Source organism: Citrus sinensis, chromosome 8, assembly GCF_022201045.2.
Source record: "Citrus sinensis cultivar Valencia sweet orange chromosome 8, DVS_A1.0, whole genome shotgun sequence".
NCBI lineage: Eukaryota > Viridiplantae > Streptophyta > Magnoliopsida > Sapindales > Rutaceae > Citrus > Citrus sinensis.
The window spans coordinates 14,070,339-14,086,734 of NC_068563.1; the positions used below are offsets into that span (position 1 = coordinate 14,070,339).

A 16,396-nucleotide genomic window follows, 5' to 3' on the forward strand; every position below is an offset into this window, starting at 1 on the left:
CACCTAAACGGCATTTAATCAGCCAACAGTCGCTATTCAATGTCAAATCACATATTTCAATGGCTAACATCCTTTATAAGCGTCTTGCTACCTTACAGTTTATGTAAGGTACATCCAAGCTAAAACAAGCAACCAGAGATGGGCCACGAAGCAACTAGAGGTGGGCCAATTACTCATTTTATAAGGGGCCGTATCTTACATAGGCTCTAAGCTAGCAAAATCCCCTTAACAATTATGGTCAATACACTGAGTACAGGCCAAACAAAAGCCATCTGACAATCATTATTCTAGATCCGAAACGATCTTGCTTTTCAGTTTTAAAAGTCGAAAACTCCCAAAAGCAAATACACCTCAATGAAGACATCTCAAATTCAAGCCTCCAAAGATTTTTCCTTCCTCTTTGCATATCCACTTCCTAAACGAATTAAGAATATAATGATTGACCTCTGAAAGACCTCTAATATTACACAAGCAATTAAAGAAGATGAGTATGATGAAAATCAAATCCAGCTTTAGTTTAAAGCAAAACATTAGCCTCAATTTCAATTTAATACTCCAACTTTATAAAAGTGAAGTCAAAACATGCATTCAATTGAATCATTCAAATCCTGCCAAGGGTATAAAAATTATTATGAAAGCTGGCTTTGAGCGATTATTAGCTATTGCATGTGTTAAAAATTTGAATCAATCGGTAATGGTATATTTCAATGAGTTGTAATTTCGAAATTAGTAGATGCATAAAAAAGCGCTATCCAAACTCCATTAAGAGTGAAGAATTTGTGCAAATTCAGTAGTAACCATAGTTTTAACAAAACCGACAGCTAATTAAACCAAATTCTAAAGCATGCATGCTAAAAACGTACAGGGATTTGGCCTTCTAGGGCAAAAATGATGATGTTTTAGCTAGACCCAATGTTACTCCAACACACCCAATCCACCAAACTCAAGCAGCTTGAGATTTCTTTCTCTAAAATGAAGACTTTCTTTCTTTTTCTTTTTCTGTTCTTTCCCTCGTTCTCTCCTTTTCTTCCCGCTTTATATGATATGAGATGTTATGAGTGTTAAGTATTTGGCTGGACTTGATGGGTTTAAAATCTTGAAAAACAGAGGAAAAAAATCGTTACACTGACATAGCTTTATTGTATGATTCTACCAACTCATAGGCTTGTCTTATGTAAGTTTTTTTCCTAGTGAAATTATTATAAAAATAATATAAGGTAAATTATTAGTCATTTACATTAATTTTATACTGTTATACAACATATTATAAAACTTTGAATTTGTTCAATTTTCACCATGAGTTTACAATTTGTATCAATCATCTGCCAAAACGTTAACTACCATTCATAATTGACGATGTCACAAAGGTAACTTAAACATTTAATGTGTGAAATATTGAAAAATTATCATTCATCTATATTAAGTCTTTTTTGTTATAAAAAATACTGCAAAAAATTTAAATTTAAATTTTCTACCTTAAATCTCTAATTTGTTTCAAACCATCCACCAAAATGTTAACTATCAATTTACAATTGATGGCGATACAACGATAATTTAGACATTTAACATACAAAATAAAAAGTAAAGTAATAGTTTAAAGTATAGAGATAAAAAAAATATTCTTATAACTAATATTCAATTAAATACACTTAACACTCTAATTTCTCTCTCAATTAAAAAATCTAATTTTTCTTCTCAAATTTATATAATCAAACATAATCCACAAATTACCCTACATCCTAATTTATAAACATCCAATCAATCCAATTTCATAAACACTCAATTACTTGGATTTCTTAATCATTCTTTGATCATTCAAGATTGCTCTAGCATAAGTTTTATTTTGATTATTTTACTCTTATGACATAAAATAACCAAATTGCCTCAACAAAATATGTGATCTTGTAATTAATTTTTTGGATATTTAATTTTGTATCCTAAAATCTAACTTCTTTTTCAATGAAATCTAACAACTTTCAATATCAACATGTAAATGGCATAAATTAATAGTCCAATAATTTACATAAATATTGTACCATAAAGATATTATGTTAGTTTAATTAAAGATTAATAATATACATACTAATAAAAGTGGTACTGACACATTATTTAGAAACATCGAATTTTATATAAAAATTAAAAAGAAAACTGAAGTTAAAATACATCTTTTAGGTCATGTTCAGTTGGCATTAGAGAAAGTTGGAGAGGAGAGTATTTTGAGTTTCTGCTAGTTTTCCATTGTTCGATTGGCTAAATTTGATCGAAAATCAAATTCTGACTTTACTTTAATTTCCGTGAGTTGAGAATTCACTTTCCTCTATAATGAGTGCAGAAATTTGCATTCCACCCAATTAAAAAGATCAATTTCTCTATCTTACTCTCATTTATTTATTAATTTCCAATTTTACCCTTCAAGAAGTTCAAATCAAACAACCATAATTCTCATTTTCCTTTCGATTTCGCAACTCATATAATGTCAAAATCTCTATAGCACAAAATCATTAATGAACTTTCGGTTGCTTTCACTGACGATAAAGAGATTTGTCGACGGTGTTTGAGCACAAGAGACCGTCTGGAATTTCAATAGTATCTCATCCATCTTCCTTTAAGAAATCATTTAGAGTTTGAATAATACCATTCACTGGCGAGCTTCATCAGTTCTTGGTTTTGCTTCACTGTTATCGTAGCAATTTATGACTTTTTAGCTTTAAAGTTTCTCATATTCGGTACTCTTTCTCATCTCTTCCATGTATTATTTTGTTATTTTGGCTATTTGGGTGTTCTTGTTGATTTCTTATTTATGGCTATTTTGGATGTTTTTGGCTGTTGCAATTGTTCATGCCGAAAGGTTAATAGGAATCAATTTATAAGTTGTGTTACGATTCATTGGATGATTGATTCCAGCTTACAAGACGGGTTATGGTTCTTTTTCATTGTTGTGTTGCTTCAAATTTGCTTGTGAATGGTGGTATTTGATTCAATTCTTGATTTGATTGAAAATGTTGTTCGGATTGCTAGTATGTTTATAGTTTATGGTGTTTCTGGTTTGACACTTAATACGATTGTTGTAGAGATAGTGTCTTGTAATTTATTGTTAATAGGAATTTATCTAGCAAAAGAATTAGATATTATATCACATCTGCTGTTCTTTATTTAGCCTTCTTGCAGCTTACTATATTAGTTAGTAGTAGTACTTAAGGTTTAGCCTTCTTTTTGAATGAGAAATGAGATTATTCTCATATATTGTTGTTAAAACTAAATTTCACATATGTAATGGTGACTTTGCTGCAAGTGGAGATTTAATTTGATTTATCGCATTCGTGTTTTATTGTTTATAATTTGTAATATGCAATTTGTGTTCATTCAACTTCATTCGTTTAGAGTTTTACATTATGTTTGTATTTCTGGTGAATATGGCTGTACAATTGTTGACCAATTTGTAAGTTGGGGATTTTTTTAAATATATTTAATAATTCTGGCTTTTGATTGGATAGATTACCTTTAAATTTTATTAAAATGAATTCACTTATATTGAATAGGTCACTGCACCAATTTGACAATTCCTTAAGTGGCCTTTGATGACATGAAACCGGGCAGAATTAAAAGAGCTTGATTCTTGCTTGTTGATCTTCTAGTCTTATTATCTACTTATATGTTTTATTTACTTCCATAAACTATTAGGTTCGTGAATCATGAGCTTTGTAGTCATGTTTTGCACATGTTGGATGTTTGAATATCTCATAAACTTCACCAAAGATTAATAATATGAACACAATCATATATCCGCTTGCTCTATGTATCTAGCAACTTGTTTTTATTTGTCTTGTGTTATTTCCGCTCTTTCTAATATTTTTTATGTTTGAATAACTCATCAAAAAGAAGGAGAAGAAACGAAGATTTAGAAGAGCTTGGAGAATTTAAAGTGCTAAACAACTCTTATCTTTTGCACAAATGAAAGACTCTTTTAATGTCATGAGTCGAACAATGGGACAAGAAATCAATGACAAACAAGTAGGATTGAGTGAAGAGTTGAAAAAAATTAGTGGTCTTACAATGGTAGAACGACTTAGAGCCACCACGCAAATTGCTTGTGATACTGCAACGCTTAATGTTTTTTATAATATTTGTGATGAGGATAGAGAAACATAAGTTAAGCTTTCCCTTAATGGTGAAATTTAACTCATGCTTAGATGTTATAGTTTATTAATGTATAGCTTAACTCATTTGAGCACTTGAAATTTGACTAAGTATTTTTTGTTATGTTTTTGTTTTTTCATATTTTGGGATGTATTTGATATTATGGGCTATTATGGGTTGTTTCCATAAGAAGTATGAATGTCACCAACAAAAAGCGTCTTGTTTTTTAGTAATATTATGGGCTATGTCTTTATTATTTCATTTGAGAATTTGAAATTTAATATTTTTGTAGTAATATTATGGCTATTTTTGAAATAATATTAATGTTTCTTATTTTTTTAAAATTCACATGGATAATAGTTGGTAAAAGCACTTATGATAATGATAAACAAAAGCACTTTTAATAAAAGCACCATAAATGTAGCTAGGACATTGAGAATAAAACATTAACCTTGAGGCTAACTTTTAGATAGTTAAACATATTTGTAGTTCTTTAATTAATTTACTAATAAGTAATAAAAATCTAATATAAGGGTAAATTTGTTCCAATAAAATTACTAAATTCCTTTTCTCTAATAATTCTATTCTAAACCAAATAAGGAAAATTGAATTCCCTACCCTTTTTTCTCTTTTCTTCTCCACTTCTCACTCCTTCTTTCCTGCAACCGAATATGGCCTTAATACTTTTACCTTATAAGAGTAAAATAATAAATTTAAACTTACACTAAGGATGTCTTAGTTGTCAAATATAATAAAAATTTAAGTCACATAAAATAAATTAAAAGAGATTTAATTAATTAATTATCTAAAATTCTTTTTTTTTATTTGAAATTTTTGAAAATTATGTGAATTTTTTCATTATTTTCTTTAAAAAGTCCGGATTTACAAAAAGTGTGCGTGTAAATATCACCATAATAAATACTGGTTGTTCAATTTAAAAGCTTTTAAAGTGATTATTCTTCTAAATTCAGAATTCCAATCAATTCTTCATTATTGTCGTTGCCTCGTTAGTAGTCGCTCAAATTCAATGAAGCACGCATGGTGTTGCACAATTGGCAATTGCAGCCTAGTCATATTGGATGGGTGGCCCAATATGAATGAAATAGTTGAATAAGGCTTCTGTTAAATGGGCCCAGAGACGCCGCCTATGTGTTTGAGAAAATGCTCGAAGAAAGAAGGGTGGTCGTACTCGTAGCGTGTGAGCGTGAGACACTGACATTGCTGGCATCACCACGCAAAGAAAAGCATATTATTAGGTTGACTTGGAAGGAGGGGGGAAAAAAGAAGTAAAAAGACGAGAGAGAAATGGGAATGGGGAAATGGTTGAAAATCGGAATGGTAGTGGGGGTGATAGCGATAATAAGGGAAGTAAGCAAACATTACGGATTTGGATTTGATAAAGACACTGGTATTAAAGCTATTAGAGAATGGTCGGATCGGTTGGGTGTTTGGGCGATTCCTGTTTTCGTGGGATTTCACACACTCACTATCGCTCTTTGCTTGCCCTACGCTGTCTTCTTCGAAGCCGCCGCTTCTCTTCTCTTCGGTTTCTTCCCTGCTGTTCTTTGCGTCTTTTCCGCTAAGCTTCTTGGAGCTTCCCTCTCCTTCTGGATCGGCAGGTTTTATAATAAAATCCCTATTACTCCTACAAATTAATTATTTGTTTGTTTTTGTCTTACACCCCACTGAATCGATGCCTTTAAATAAGAGATCCGAAATCTAATTAGTCTTAAGTCTAGCATTTAGGTGGATTGATCCATCCACCCCATGATGTGTGGTGAAATATAGTTCAATTATGCATTGCATTCACTAGTTGCTAATCAGCTGAGATTTGACTGGTTATGTTAATTGGATTTGGAGAGCCACTTTTTCTAAGGAACCCTAGGAATTGTTGGGCCTATAGTTACTTAAGGTTTTGTTGGTCTGCGCCATATAGACCTGTTAAAACATTGAATACCCTAAAATAGTTGATGATAGAACATCACTTGGATACATGACATGATGGAAGCTTTTCTCAAATAAAATAATTGTCTGTTTGAATTGGGTTATTTTCATCTGGGCATGATTGTTTTTGTTTCTCTTCAAAATAATATTTTGAAGTCTTGAAGAGAATGAAAATTACAGAGTAATTCAAGTACTCAATGGTTTTCAAAGACATGCCAGTTTGAACCAGGAAACAAAAGCAGATTGACTGTAACATTACTGAACTTGTCTGCATTTGATGACGCCTACATACTTGCTCTCAGGATTTTCCATTCGTTGTTCCATTCCCCAAATTTCCCTAGTTTTTTGTTGTTATTTTTATTTTTTATTTATTTGTTTTTCTTTATGTTTATTTTATAATTACTTTTAAGAATGATTTTGACTCTGTGGATTCAGGTTAGTTTTCAAGAGTTCGAATTCAGCAATGGAGTGGGCTCAGAGAAACAAGTACTTCCATATCCTTTCTAGAGGAGTTGAAAAAGATGGTTGGAAATTTGTGGTGTTAGCACGCTTTTCACCAATGCCCTCGTATGTCATTAACTATGCCTTAGCTGCCACAAATGTTGGGTTTGTAGTGGATTTTCTGCTCCCAACAATTATTGGCTGCCTACCAATGATTTTGCAGAACACATCCATTGGTAGCCTTGCTGGTGCTGCTGTTGCTTCAACATCCAGCTCTTGGAAATCCCAGGTTTGGTCCTACCTCTTTCCCCTACTTGGGATTGTATCAAGCATTCTGATTTCTTTTAGGATAAAAAAGTACTCCACTGATATCACAGTGGCTGAATCTCCTAGCGATATTGTTGCAGACTCATCTCATGGTAAAACAGGAAGAGAGGGTCTGAAGAAAAGTCAATAATAGAATTAATCAACATTAATTTTCTTCTTTGATTATTGTTATGGTTGAATACAAAGTTATACATCACGAATTTTCATTGAGAGTCAATTTTACATTTCGATCTTTTCTGTGTGGTACTCTCTTTAAAGGTTCAGAGTTGGGCAATTCTTTCCAGTTTATTTTTCTCTTAACCATTCAGTTATACTTCAGTCTTTATGAAGGTCAAATATGTAATCAACAAGTTTGTGCGGAGGAAGAATGCTTTATAGTGGTAATCAACAAATCGTCTGGTATTATTATATTGCTAAATACCAATTTTGAAGTAAGACTTTGCATATTATAATTACGTATTATTATATTGCTAAATACCAATTTTGAAGTAAGACTTTGCATATTGTAATTACCATTTTGATGACAACTTGATTTTTGATGTATGACAAATTGCACTGATGGGAGAGTTAGCACTAATTGCATCTTTATGTAACTCCTGAATTTTTGTTTATTCAAATATTTGCTGCTGATAAATAACTTGTGACAACTGATTCTATACGTACATTGCTGTGAGTTTGAAATTTTTAATTGCTTTAACATCTTTTTGCTCCTAAAAATAATTTATTAGCTATTTGTGTAAACCCTCCCCACTTCTAAAAAAAATATTCTTCTAAAAGTATTTACTATAAGTTCATATTTATTTTTAACAAATACAAATCAACAGAAAATTTGTACAATCCTTGTAATTTGTTTTTACCCTCTTTGACTATTAAGTTTGCTTTATCATAAGTTTTATTTAATTATTTTATCCTTATAACACAAAATTGACCCAATTGCTCTGAGAAATAAGTGTTCTTATATTTAATAGTTTAGAATTTAGGTATTTAATTTTGTAACCCATATAATCTAACTTTTTTAAATGAAATCTAATAATTTTCAATACATTACATGCAAATAAGATAAATTTGATAGGTCAATATTTTGCATGAGTATTGACATTGTGTCAGTTTAAATTAAAGATTGATAATCATACTAATAAAGTAGAATTGACATATCATTTAGAAACAATGAATTTGTACACGGAAATAAAAGAAGATGAAGTTAAAAGTAAATTTTTGGTACGCTTTACCTAAGGGTAAAGCATTAAATCTAAATTTAGGCTAAAGTAATCTTAGTAGTTAAATTTAATTAAAAAAACATAAATCATAAAAAAATAAATTAAGATAGATTTAATTAATTATTTCTCTAATTTTTTAAGTGAAATTTTAAAAATGGCGTTAATTTTTTGTAATTATTATCTAGACCTTGGGTGGGTTTATAAAAATGGTCGGGGTGGAAACAACACTAAAACAAATTACTGGGAATGGGGAGGTGAGTCGATAGGATCAACATCCCTGCGTCCATCCCCGATACTCTGCTTATATCCTGGAACCATTGCTGTTTCTTTCAAAATTGTTTGTGGGGACGGGATGAGGATAAGTATAAAATCATATTTCCAACACAAAACATCAAAATAAATTAAAGTATATGTCAAAACAAAATTAAAGTATTAAAATTATTTGTATTAACTTATAAGTCAATGTCATCAAATTTATAAGATAATTTATAAAACAAAGTAAAAGTATAGTTTCAAAGTTGAGCACATCATAAAAGTTGTATGGTATAAATCATTAGTAAAAAAATTTCGCCAATTTTTAAATGCTTATATTAGCTATTATTTATATTGTTAACATTATGATACTTATTATTTACATCCATACCATTACAATTTAAATTTTAAGTGTATTCACTAAAAAATTTAGAGAAATAAAATAAAAAAATAGACATGGGGAAATGAGTTGGGGATGGAGATTTCATTGAACCTTCGTCCCCTTAGATAAGATATTGGCTACCAAATTGTCTCCATCTTTTTTCTGAATAAGAAATTGATACAAACCTCACCAACAACTGACGTGATCCTAATCAATTTAGTCTCCAAGAACAAATCTAAACCTAGAATTGAATGGAACCACGACCCAATGCTCAATGAAAGCACGAATCTTGGTATGTGAGGACGCTACAATCATGTATGGATGATCTAATTGATAAGTCAAGAGTTTAAACGCCACCGAAATCTAATAAGTTCAAAAAATTTGTTTAAGAACCAAAGAGAATTAATTCTCTCACTAATTACATCAAAACTAATATGTCTCTATTTATTGGATGCGAGTATATTATATAGGGTTAGTTACAAGAATTTTTAGAAATAGATCCTAAACCAAAATCAAATCGCAATCAGACTTGGAATCTAAACATATAAGAAAGAATTTAAATCAAATTAGAATCTTTATCGGCTTAAACATTTTACACAAAATAAAATGGAAACTCGGTAAGTAAAAGAGATATAATTGATTTGTTTTTCCACTAACCTCCTCAAAAAACGAGAAAGTATCTAAAAAGGAAAGTAGTTTATTTTCTAAATAGGAAAATATCCAAAAAAGGAAAATAATATATGTTCCCACTATAAAAGTGCAAACCAAATTCCTATTTCATGGAAATAATTATTTGAAAACTTCAAAAGCCTGAATAATGTATTTATCATGTGCGATTCCTTCAACGGGCCTCTGCGAATTTGATTGAGTCAAAGTTGCTTGAATCAACTCATTAAATGCTTTTTTGAATTTCTTTGCTCGAGCTCCTGTGACGGGTTCGACGGAAACTTGAATAAGATTTGAATATGCCTCATCTCACGTGCTCGTGACAATTTTGTCCTCAATCTCATCATTCCTTTCCTTTTGAAGATGATTTTTCCTCAATTCATCATTTGCATCAAAAGACTTAAATAAGAAACATTAAAAGTAGCTTTTACGTCGTACTAACCAGGCAAATCCAACTTGTATGCATAGTCATTGATATGTTCTGAAACTTGGAAATGACCATCCCCTTGAGGTAATAACTTAGATTTCCTTCGTTTTAGAAATTGTTCATTGTGCATGTGTAACCACACCTAATCGCTAGGTTTAAAGACTAGTTTATGTCGCCCTTTATTGGTTTGTTTAGCATATTGCTCAATTCTCCGCTTAATATTGAACTTCGCCATATCGTGTATCTGTTTAACAACTTCAGCATTTTTTTTTCATCTTAGTTAACACCTCAGAAACACGTAGTGGAGTTAAATCTAATGGAGTTAAAAGATTAAAAACATGAACAATTTCAAACGGTGAATACTTAATAGTAGAATGAACAGAATGATTATAGGCAAACTCAACAGATGACAAACAATCTTCTAAGTTTTGATATTCTTTCTAATGGTAGCCCGCAACAAGGTCGATAAAGTTATATTTCCAACTTCTATTTGACCATCATTTTGAGCGTGACCAGTAGTTGAAAATAATAAATTAGCATCCCTGTAAAAAAAAATTGTTATGGGCATACCATGCAACCTCACAATTTCCATAAAGAACAGGTCAGCGACATTAGAAGTATCATCTGTTTTGTGGCATTGAACAAAAGGTGTATTCTTGAAAATCTATCCACAACCACAAAAATTGAGTCTCTCCCTCGTTTAGACTTAGATAACTCTAGTACAAAATCCATCAAAACATCATTCTGAGGCATACTGGGTATTGGCAACGGGGTGTATAAGCCATAGGGCTGCACTTTCGATTTGGCTTACTTAAAGGTGACACATCTACTATAAAGTCTCTCGACATCTCATTTCATATGTGGGCAATAGAAGTGTTCTTGCAAAACTGCTAAAGGTTTTTACAACTCCAAAACGTCCCATCAACCCTCCTTGGGATTCTTTCATTAACAAATCTCTCAAAGAATAATTAGACACATAGTTTATTCTCCCGAAATAAGTAACCATCATACTTAAAGTACTTACCAACTGCGGTCTTTTCACAAGCTTGGTATTCAACATTAAAATCGCGGTCATCAGGATACAATTCCTTAATATCTTTAAAACCAAGTAGTTTAGCATTAAGTATTGAGATTAAGACATACCTACGGGAAAGCGTATCTGCAACAACGTTTTTCTTACTTTGTTTGTAACAAATGATATATGGAAATGTCTCTATGATGCAATTTAACATTAAATGTCGAGATTAAGACATACATGCGAGAAAGCGTATCTGCAACAACGTTTTCCTTACTTTACTTGTAACGAATGACATATAAAAATGTCTCCATGAATTCTACCCATCAAGCATGCCTCTTGCTCAGCTTGTGTTGGCTTTTAAGGTGTTTCAAAGACTCATGATCGGTGTGAATCACGAATTCCTTAGGCCGTAGGTAGTGCTGATACGTTTTTAACATTTGAACCAACGCATACAACTCCTTATCGTAAGTAGGGTAGTTTAAGACTACCCTATTTAGTTTCTCACTAGAGTAAGCAATTGGTCGTCCCTTCAGCATTAGGACTGCGCCAGTACCAATACTTGAGGCATCACATTTAATTTCGAATATTTTATTAAAGTTAGGTAAGGATAATAAGAGAGCATTAGTTAGCTTTTGTTTAATTATTTGAAACACCTTCTCTTGTTCTTCTTCCCACTTGAATCCAAAGTCTTTTTTGATTACTTCAGTAAGTGGTGCGGTCGATGTGTTAATGTCTTGCACAAATCGTCAGTAGAAACTAGCGAGCCCGTGAAAGCTTCTCACATCACTTACGCTTGTAGGACTTGGCCACTCTTGGATTGCACATACCTACTCCTCATCAACTTGTATACCACTCTGTGTACTCATAACAAATCCTAAAAACACAAGTTTATTGGTGCAAAAGGTATGCTTATTGAGATTAGCAAACAATTTTTTTTAAGCACCTCTAAAATAGATTTTAAATGTACTACATGATCATCTACATTTTTGCTATAAATGAGGATATTATCAAAATAAACAACAACAAGCTTAATAATAAAAGCTCGCAAAACATTATTCATAAGTCTCATAAAAGTGCTTGGGGCATTAGTCAAACCAAAAGGCATGGCTAACCATTCATACAAACAATATTTTGTTTTAAAGGTAGTTTTCCATCCATTTGCTTCTTTCATTTTAATATGATGATATCTACTTTTCAGATCAATTTTAGAAAATATACAAGACCCATGAAATTCATCAAGCATTTCATCTAGCTTAGGAATGAGATGTCGATACTTTACCGTTATGTTGTTGATGGCTCGACAGTCAAAACATATCCTCCACGGTCCATGCTTCTCAGGAACTGATAAAACCGGAACTTCACATGGACTCATGCTTTCTTTCACGTATACTTTTTTCCATCAATTCATTAATCTGCCTTTGAAGTTCCTTTTTTTCCTCCGGGTTGCTCCTATAGGCTAGTCGATTTGGAATAATTACACTGGGTACGAAATCAATCTGATGCTCAATCCCTCGGATTGAAGGTAAACCATATGGTGTTTCCTTAAGAAAGTCATCCTCATATTCTTGCAAGGACAAAAGTACAAATCGTTAGTGGATGCAAAATAAAACTTTCTTATCTCACTAGCTCTCGCATAGAAATTTTTTTGTTTTCCCTATGATTTTCTCTCAAAGACCACATTTTTTTTCTCTCATATTTTTGGCCTCTTTCTAACTTTCACTCTCATTTTTCTCTCTTTTTCTTTTGCTCACTCTCTCTCTGTAGGCTCACTCAGTCTCCATAAACCTACTTTAGTGTCAATAGAATAATAGTGATGTTGTGTTGATTAAACACAAATGGATATTTGTTAGTGAACCCATCTTGCTTTACACGTTTATCAAATTGCCAAGGCCGCCCAAGTAGCAAGTGTTCAGCCAACATTGGTACTACATCACATAACACCTTATCTTTATATTTACCAATCCGAAAAGTCACTAGCACCTGCTTGTTCACTTTTACCTCACCATTGTCATTTAACCATTGTAGTTTGTACGGCCGTGGGTGTTTTAGTGTTGGAAGCCCTAACTTTTCCACCGTGATAGTACTAGCAGCATTAGTACAACTTCCTCTATCAATAATCATACTACATATTTTGTCTTGAACATAGTACCTAGTATGGAAAATATTTTCCCATTGTACTGCTTCATCTTCCTTTACTTGCACACTCAAAACTCTCTTATTTACTAAAATCAATTCCTCAGGGACTGAATATTCTTCATCTTCGACGTCCTCCAATGGTGGCATCTCATTTTCTTTTGTTTCATCTTCAGTCACAATCTCACCATTGTCCCGCAACACCATAACTCTTTTATTCACGCATTCACTTGCTCTGTGTCCCTTTACCTTGACATTTAAAACACCTAATGTCACAATTGCTAATAGTGGGAGTCGCGGTGTTACCTTGTGAATGGTGCTTGGAGGGTTCGAATCTCGGTTTAGGTGCAGCAGATGCTTGTGGTCTCTCATGTCGCTTCATATAACTCGGCTTCCAAGGAATAGAACTTGAGCTTGGGGCTTCACGGATGTTACACCTCCTCTTGAGTTGTTACTCAATCTTGATGGCTTTGTAGACCATCTCCTTAATCTCTACATAATGTTGCAACTCAACCATATTTGCAATCTCCCAATTAAGGCCATTTAAGAATTGTGTCATGGTAGCTTCTCTATCTTCTTCCACATTTGCTCTAATCATGGCAATCTCTATTTCTTCTCATCAATGATTTCATTTCATCTCATGTCTCAACTGGACGTTCCTTATTCCGCCTCCTGTTTAGAGCAAGTTGATCCCACCAAATAATAATATAGTCAAAAAAATCAATCGCAGCCAATTTTTACTTTTTTTGTCTCTGAATAATTGTGCCAAACAAATACGAACTCCGTTTTCTTCTCTCATTCAACGTATGGCTCTAGGTCGGTTTTACCTTGAAAACACGGGATCTTTATCTTTATGCCACTCAAACCATCATCTCTATTCCTAGGTCTCCTACCTCGTTCATCTCTCCTATAGCTACCCACTAAGTCCTCCCTTTCTTCATACTCATCCCTATAATTGTCATTGATCTCTCATCTAGCCGGAGTCTCTGCCTCCTAAGTGCTTGGGGAATGGGTTGTGGTTGCCCTGCACGTGTGTTCTCTACTTTATCCAAACGCTCGTATATGTGCTCAATTCAGCCCTCATCATCCTTCTCATCTCACCCATCAATGCTTGAATTTGCAAATTCTGAGTAGTTGTGGATTGATCCTCTTAATTGGTGTTTCGTTCTAGGTTGTGAGACATGACTAACATCTGTAAAAGAAAGTTAGAGATAATGTAGAAAGGACCTCACCTCATTCCCCTTACGTGTTTTCACTCAAGAAAATGATTCACTCAATTCCACTCGTGTTTCACTCAAATTTATTGGCTTTTACCCTCTAATATGCTCACACTCTCTTACCTTTTTCCACTCGTAGTAATTCTCACTTGGTTCTTATCAAACTAATCAAACCAATATCAAGATTTTAATAGCAATTCACAAGATTACACTAAGGAGACTCGAATTTCAAAAGCAAGAATACAATGTGTACGTTTGATTAGGTTTTGGAAGCACAAATTACGAAAATGTAGGGCAAAAAAAAAATTCATCTATGGGGTAAAACTAATTTTGGACTCTTTAAGACACTAATAATGAAAAATGAACAAAAGATTTTTAAGTGGAGGTCGGGGACTTTTTTTTTTTTTAAGGGAAAGGAATATATAAAATTTATGGATTTAGGGAGAATTAAACCACAAAGTTGCAAATTTAATAAAAAGAAACCAAAAATATTGTTCAGGCGGCACTGTTCTTGCCATACTATTCACATAGTATTGTTCACGCATCACTATTCATGATTTTTTTTGTTCTTTAATACTAGAACAAGAATGAAAAATCTCAAATAAGAATGAAAAACAATAAAGATAAATGAATCTGACCTTAGAACCTAAGTTCTGATACCAACATAATATAAACCCTGCCAAGAATTGATGCGGCTCTAATCAATTTAGTCTTCAAGATCGAATCTAAATATAAAATTGAATGGAACAACGACCCAATACTCAATGAAAGCACGAACCTTAGTATGTGAGGATGCCACAATCAGCTATAGATGATCTGATTGATAAGTTAAGACTTTGAACGTCACGAAAATTTGACAAGTTCAAAAAGTTTTTTTAAGAACCAAAGAGAATTAACTCTCTCACCAATTGCATCAAAACTGATATGTCTCTGTTTATTGGATGCGAGTACATTATATAAGGTTGGTTACAAGAATTTTTAGAAATAAATCCTAAAACAAAATTAAATATGAATCTGAATCTAAACAAATAGGAAAGAATTTAAACCAAATTAGAATCTTAATCTAAGCAAATGGGAAAGAATCTAAATCAAATCATAATCCTATATGGCTTAAATGTCTTAGATCAATTAAAATGGAAACTCGGTAATTAAAAGAGAAATAGTTGATTTGTTGGATTGCATTAGGCATTCTTATGGGTCCCACATATGTTAAAACACCAAAATGTTATTTATTTTATTTAACTTTTAATTTACTTGCTTCTGTTTTAAATTGTATTAATATTATATTACTGGTGTATTTACGTATGGGATTAAGAAATAAAAATTTCGAATAAGAATCATTAATATTATTTACTTGTGAAAATAGGGGGAATGTAGTGAAAATGGTGAGCCCCATATAATTAATATATGACAATAAGGAATGGGGTAGGGATATTTCCACCCCATTATTTGTGTAAACCCACCTTACTTCTAGAAAAATATTTACAATAAATACACATTTTTTCTAATAAATACAAAACAAAAAAAAATTATGTAATTAATCAATTAAATACAAATCAGCAAAACAAATTTTACAATTAATCAATTAAATCATTCTTATATTTTTTTCTTGCTTCGTTTTTTTTACTATTAAAGTAGTTTTAATATAAGTTCTATTTAATTATTTTTCTTTATGACATAAAATGACTCGCTTGCCTGAAAAAAATGTGTTCTTGTATCCAATATTTTAGGTACTTAGTTTTGTGACTTATAATCTAACTTTTTAAATGAAGTCTAATAATTTTCAATATTTTACATGTAAATGACATAATTTGACAGCCTAATAATTTAATGACTATTTTCTCATAAAGAAGTTATATTAGTTTAATTAAAAATTAATAATCATACTAATAAAGTAGAATTAACTATTTTGAAACAATGAATTTTGTATAAAATTAAAAAATTGTTGAAGTTAAATTAAAGTTTTGGTATTTTTATCCTTTAAGGATAAAATAGTCAATTTAAATTTAGGTTAAAGAAATCTTATTAGTCAAATATGATAAAAAAAAATAAGTCACATCAAAATAAATTAAGATAGATTTAATTGATTAATTCTTCTGAATTCTTTTTTATTTAAAATTTTTAAAAATAATGAGAATTTTTTGTAATTATTTTTTAAAAGTGGGGTGGATTTGTAAAATTTGTGGGGTGGAAATATCACCATGGTAAGGAATGAGAACTTGATTTTCATAGAGG

At 31.8% G+C, this 16,396-nt stretch overlaps 1 protein-coding gene and 1 pseudogene across 1 annotated transcript; one reads left to right on the forward strand and one right to left on the reverse strand.

The window, feature by feature from the left end:
* The first annotated feature begins 5,172 nt into the window (after positions 1–5,172).
* Positions 5,173–7,280, forward strand: LOC102628432 (hypothetical protein). Its single transcript, XM_006478515.4, has 2 exons — positions 5,173–5,756; positions 6,517–7,280. The coding sequence occupies exons 1-2, from the start codon at positions 5,443–5,445 to the stop codon at positions 6,977–6,979; spliced, it is 777 nt and encodes a 258-aa protein (XP_006478578.2). The 5' UTR covers positions 5,173–5,442; the 3' UTR covers positions 6,980–7,280.
* A 4,889-nt stretch (positions 7,281–12,169) lies between these two features.
* Positions 12,170–16,396, reverse strand: part of LOC102626075 (uncharacterized) — a 36,610-nt pseudogene continuing 32,383 nt past the window's right edge.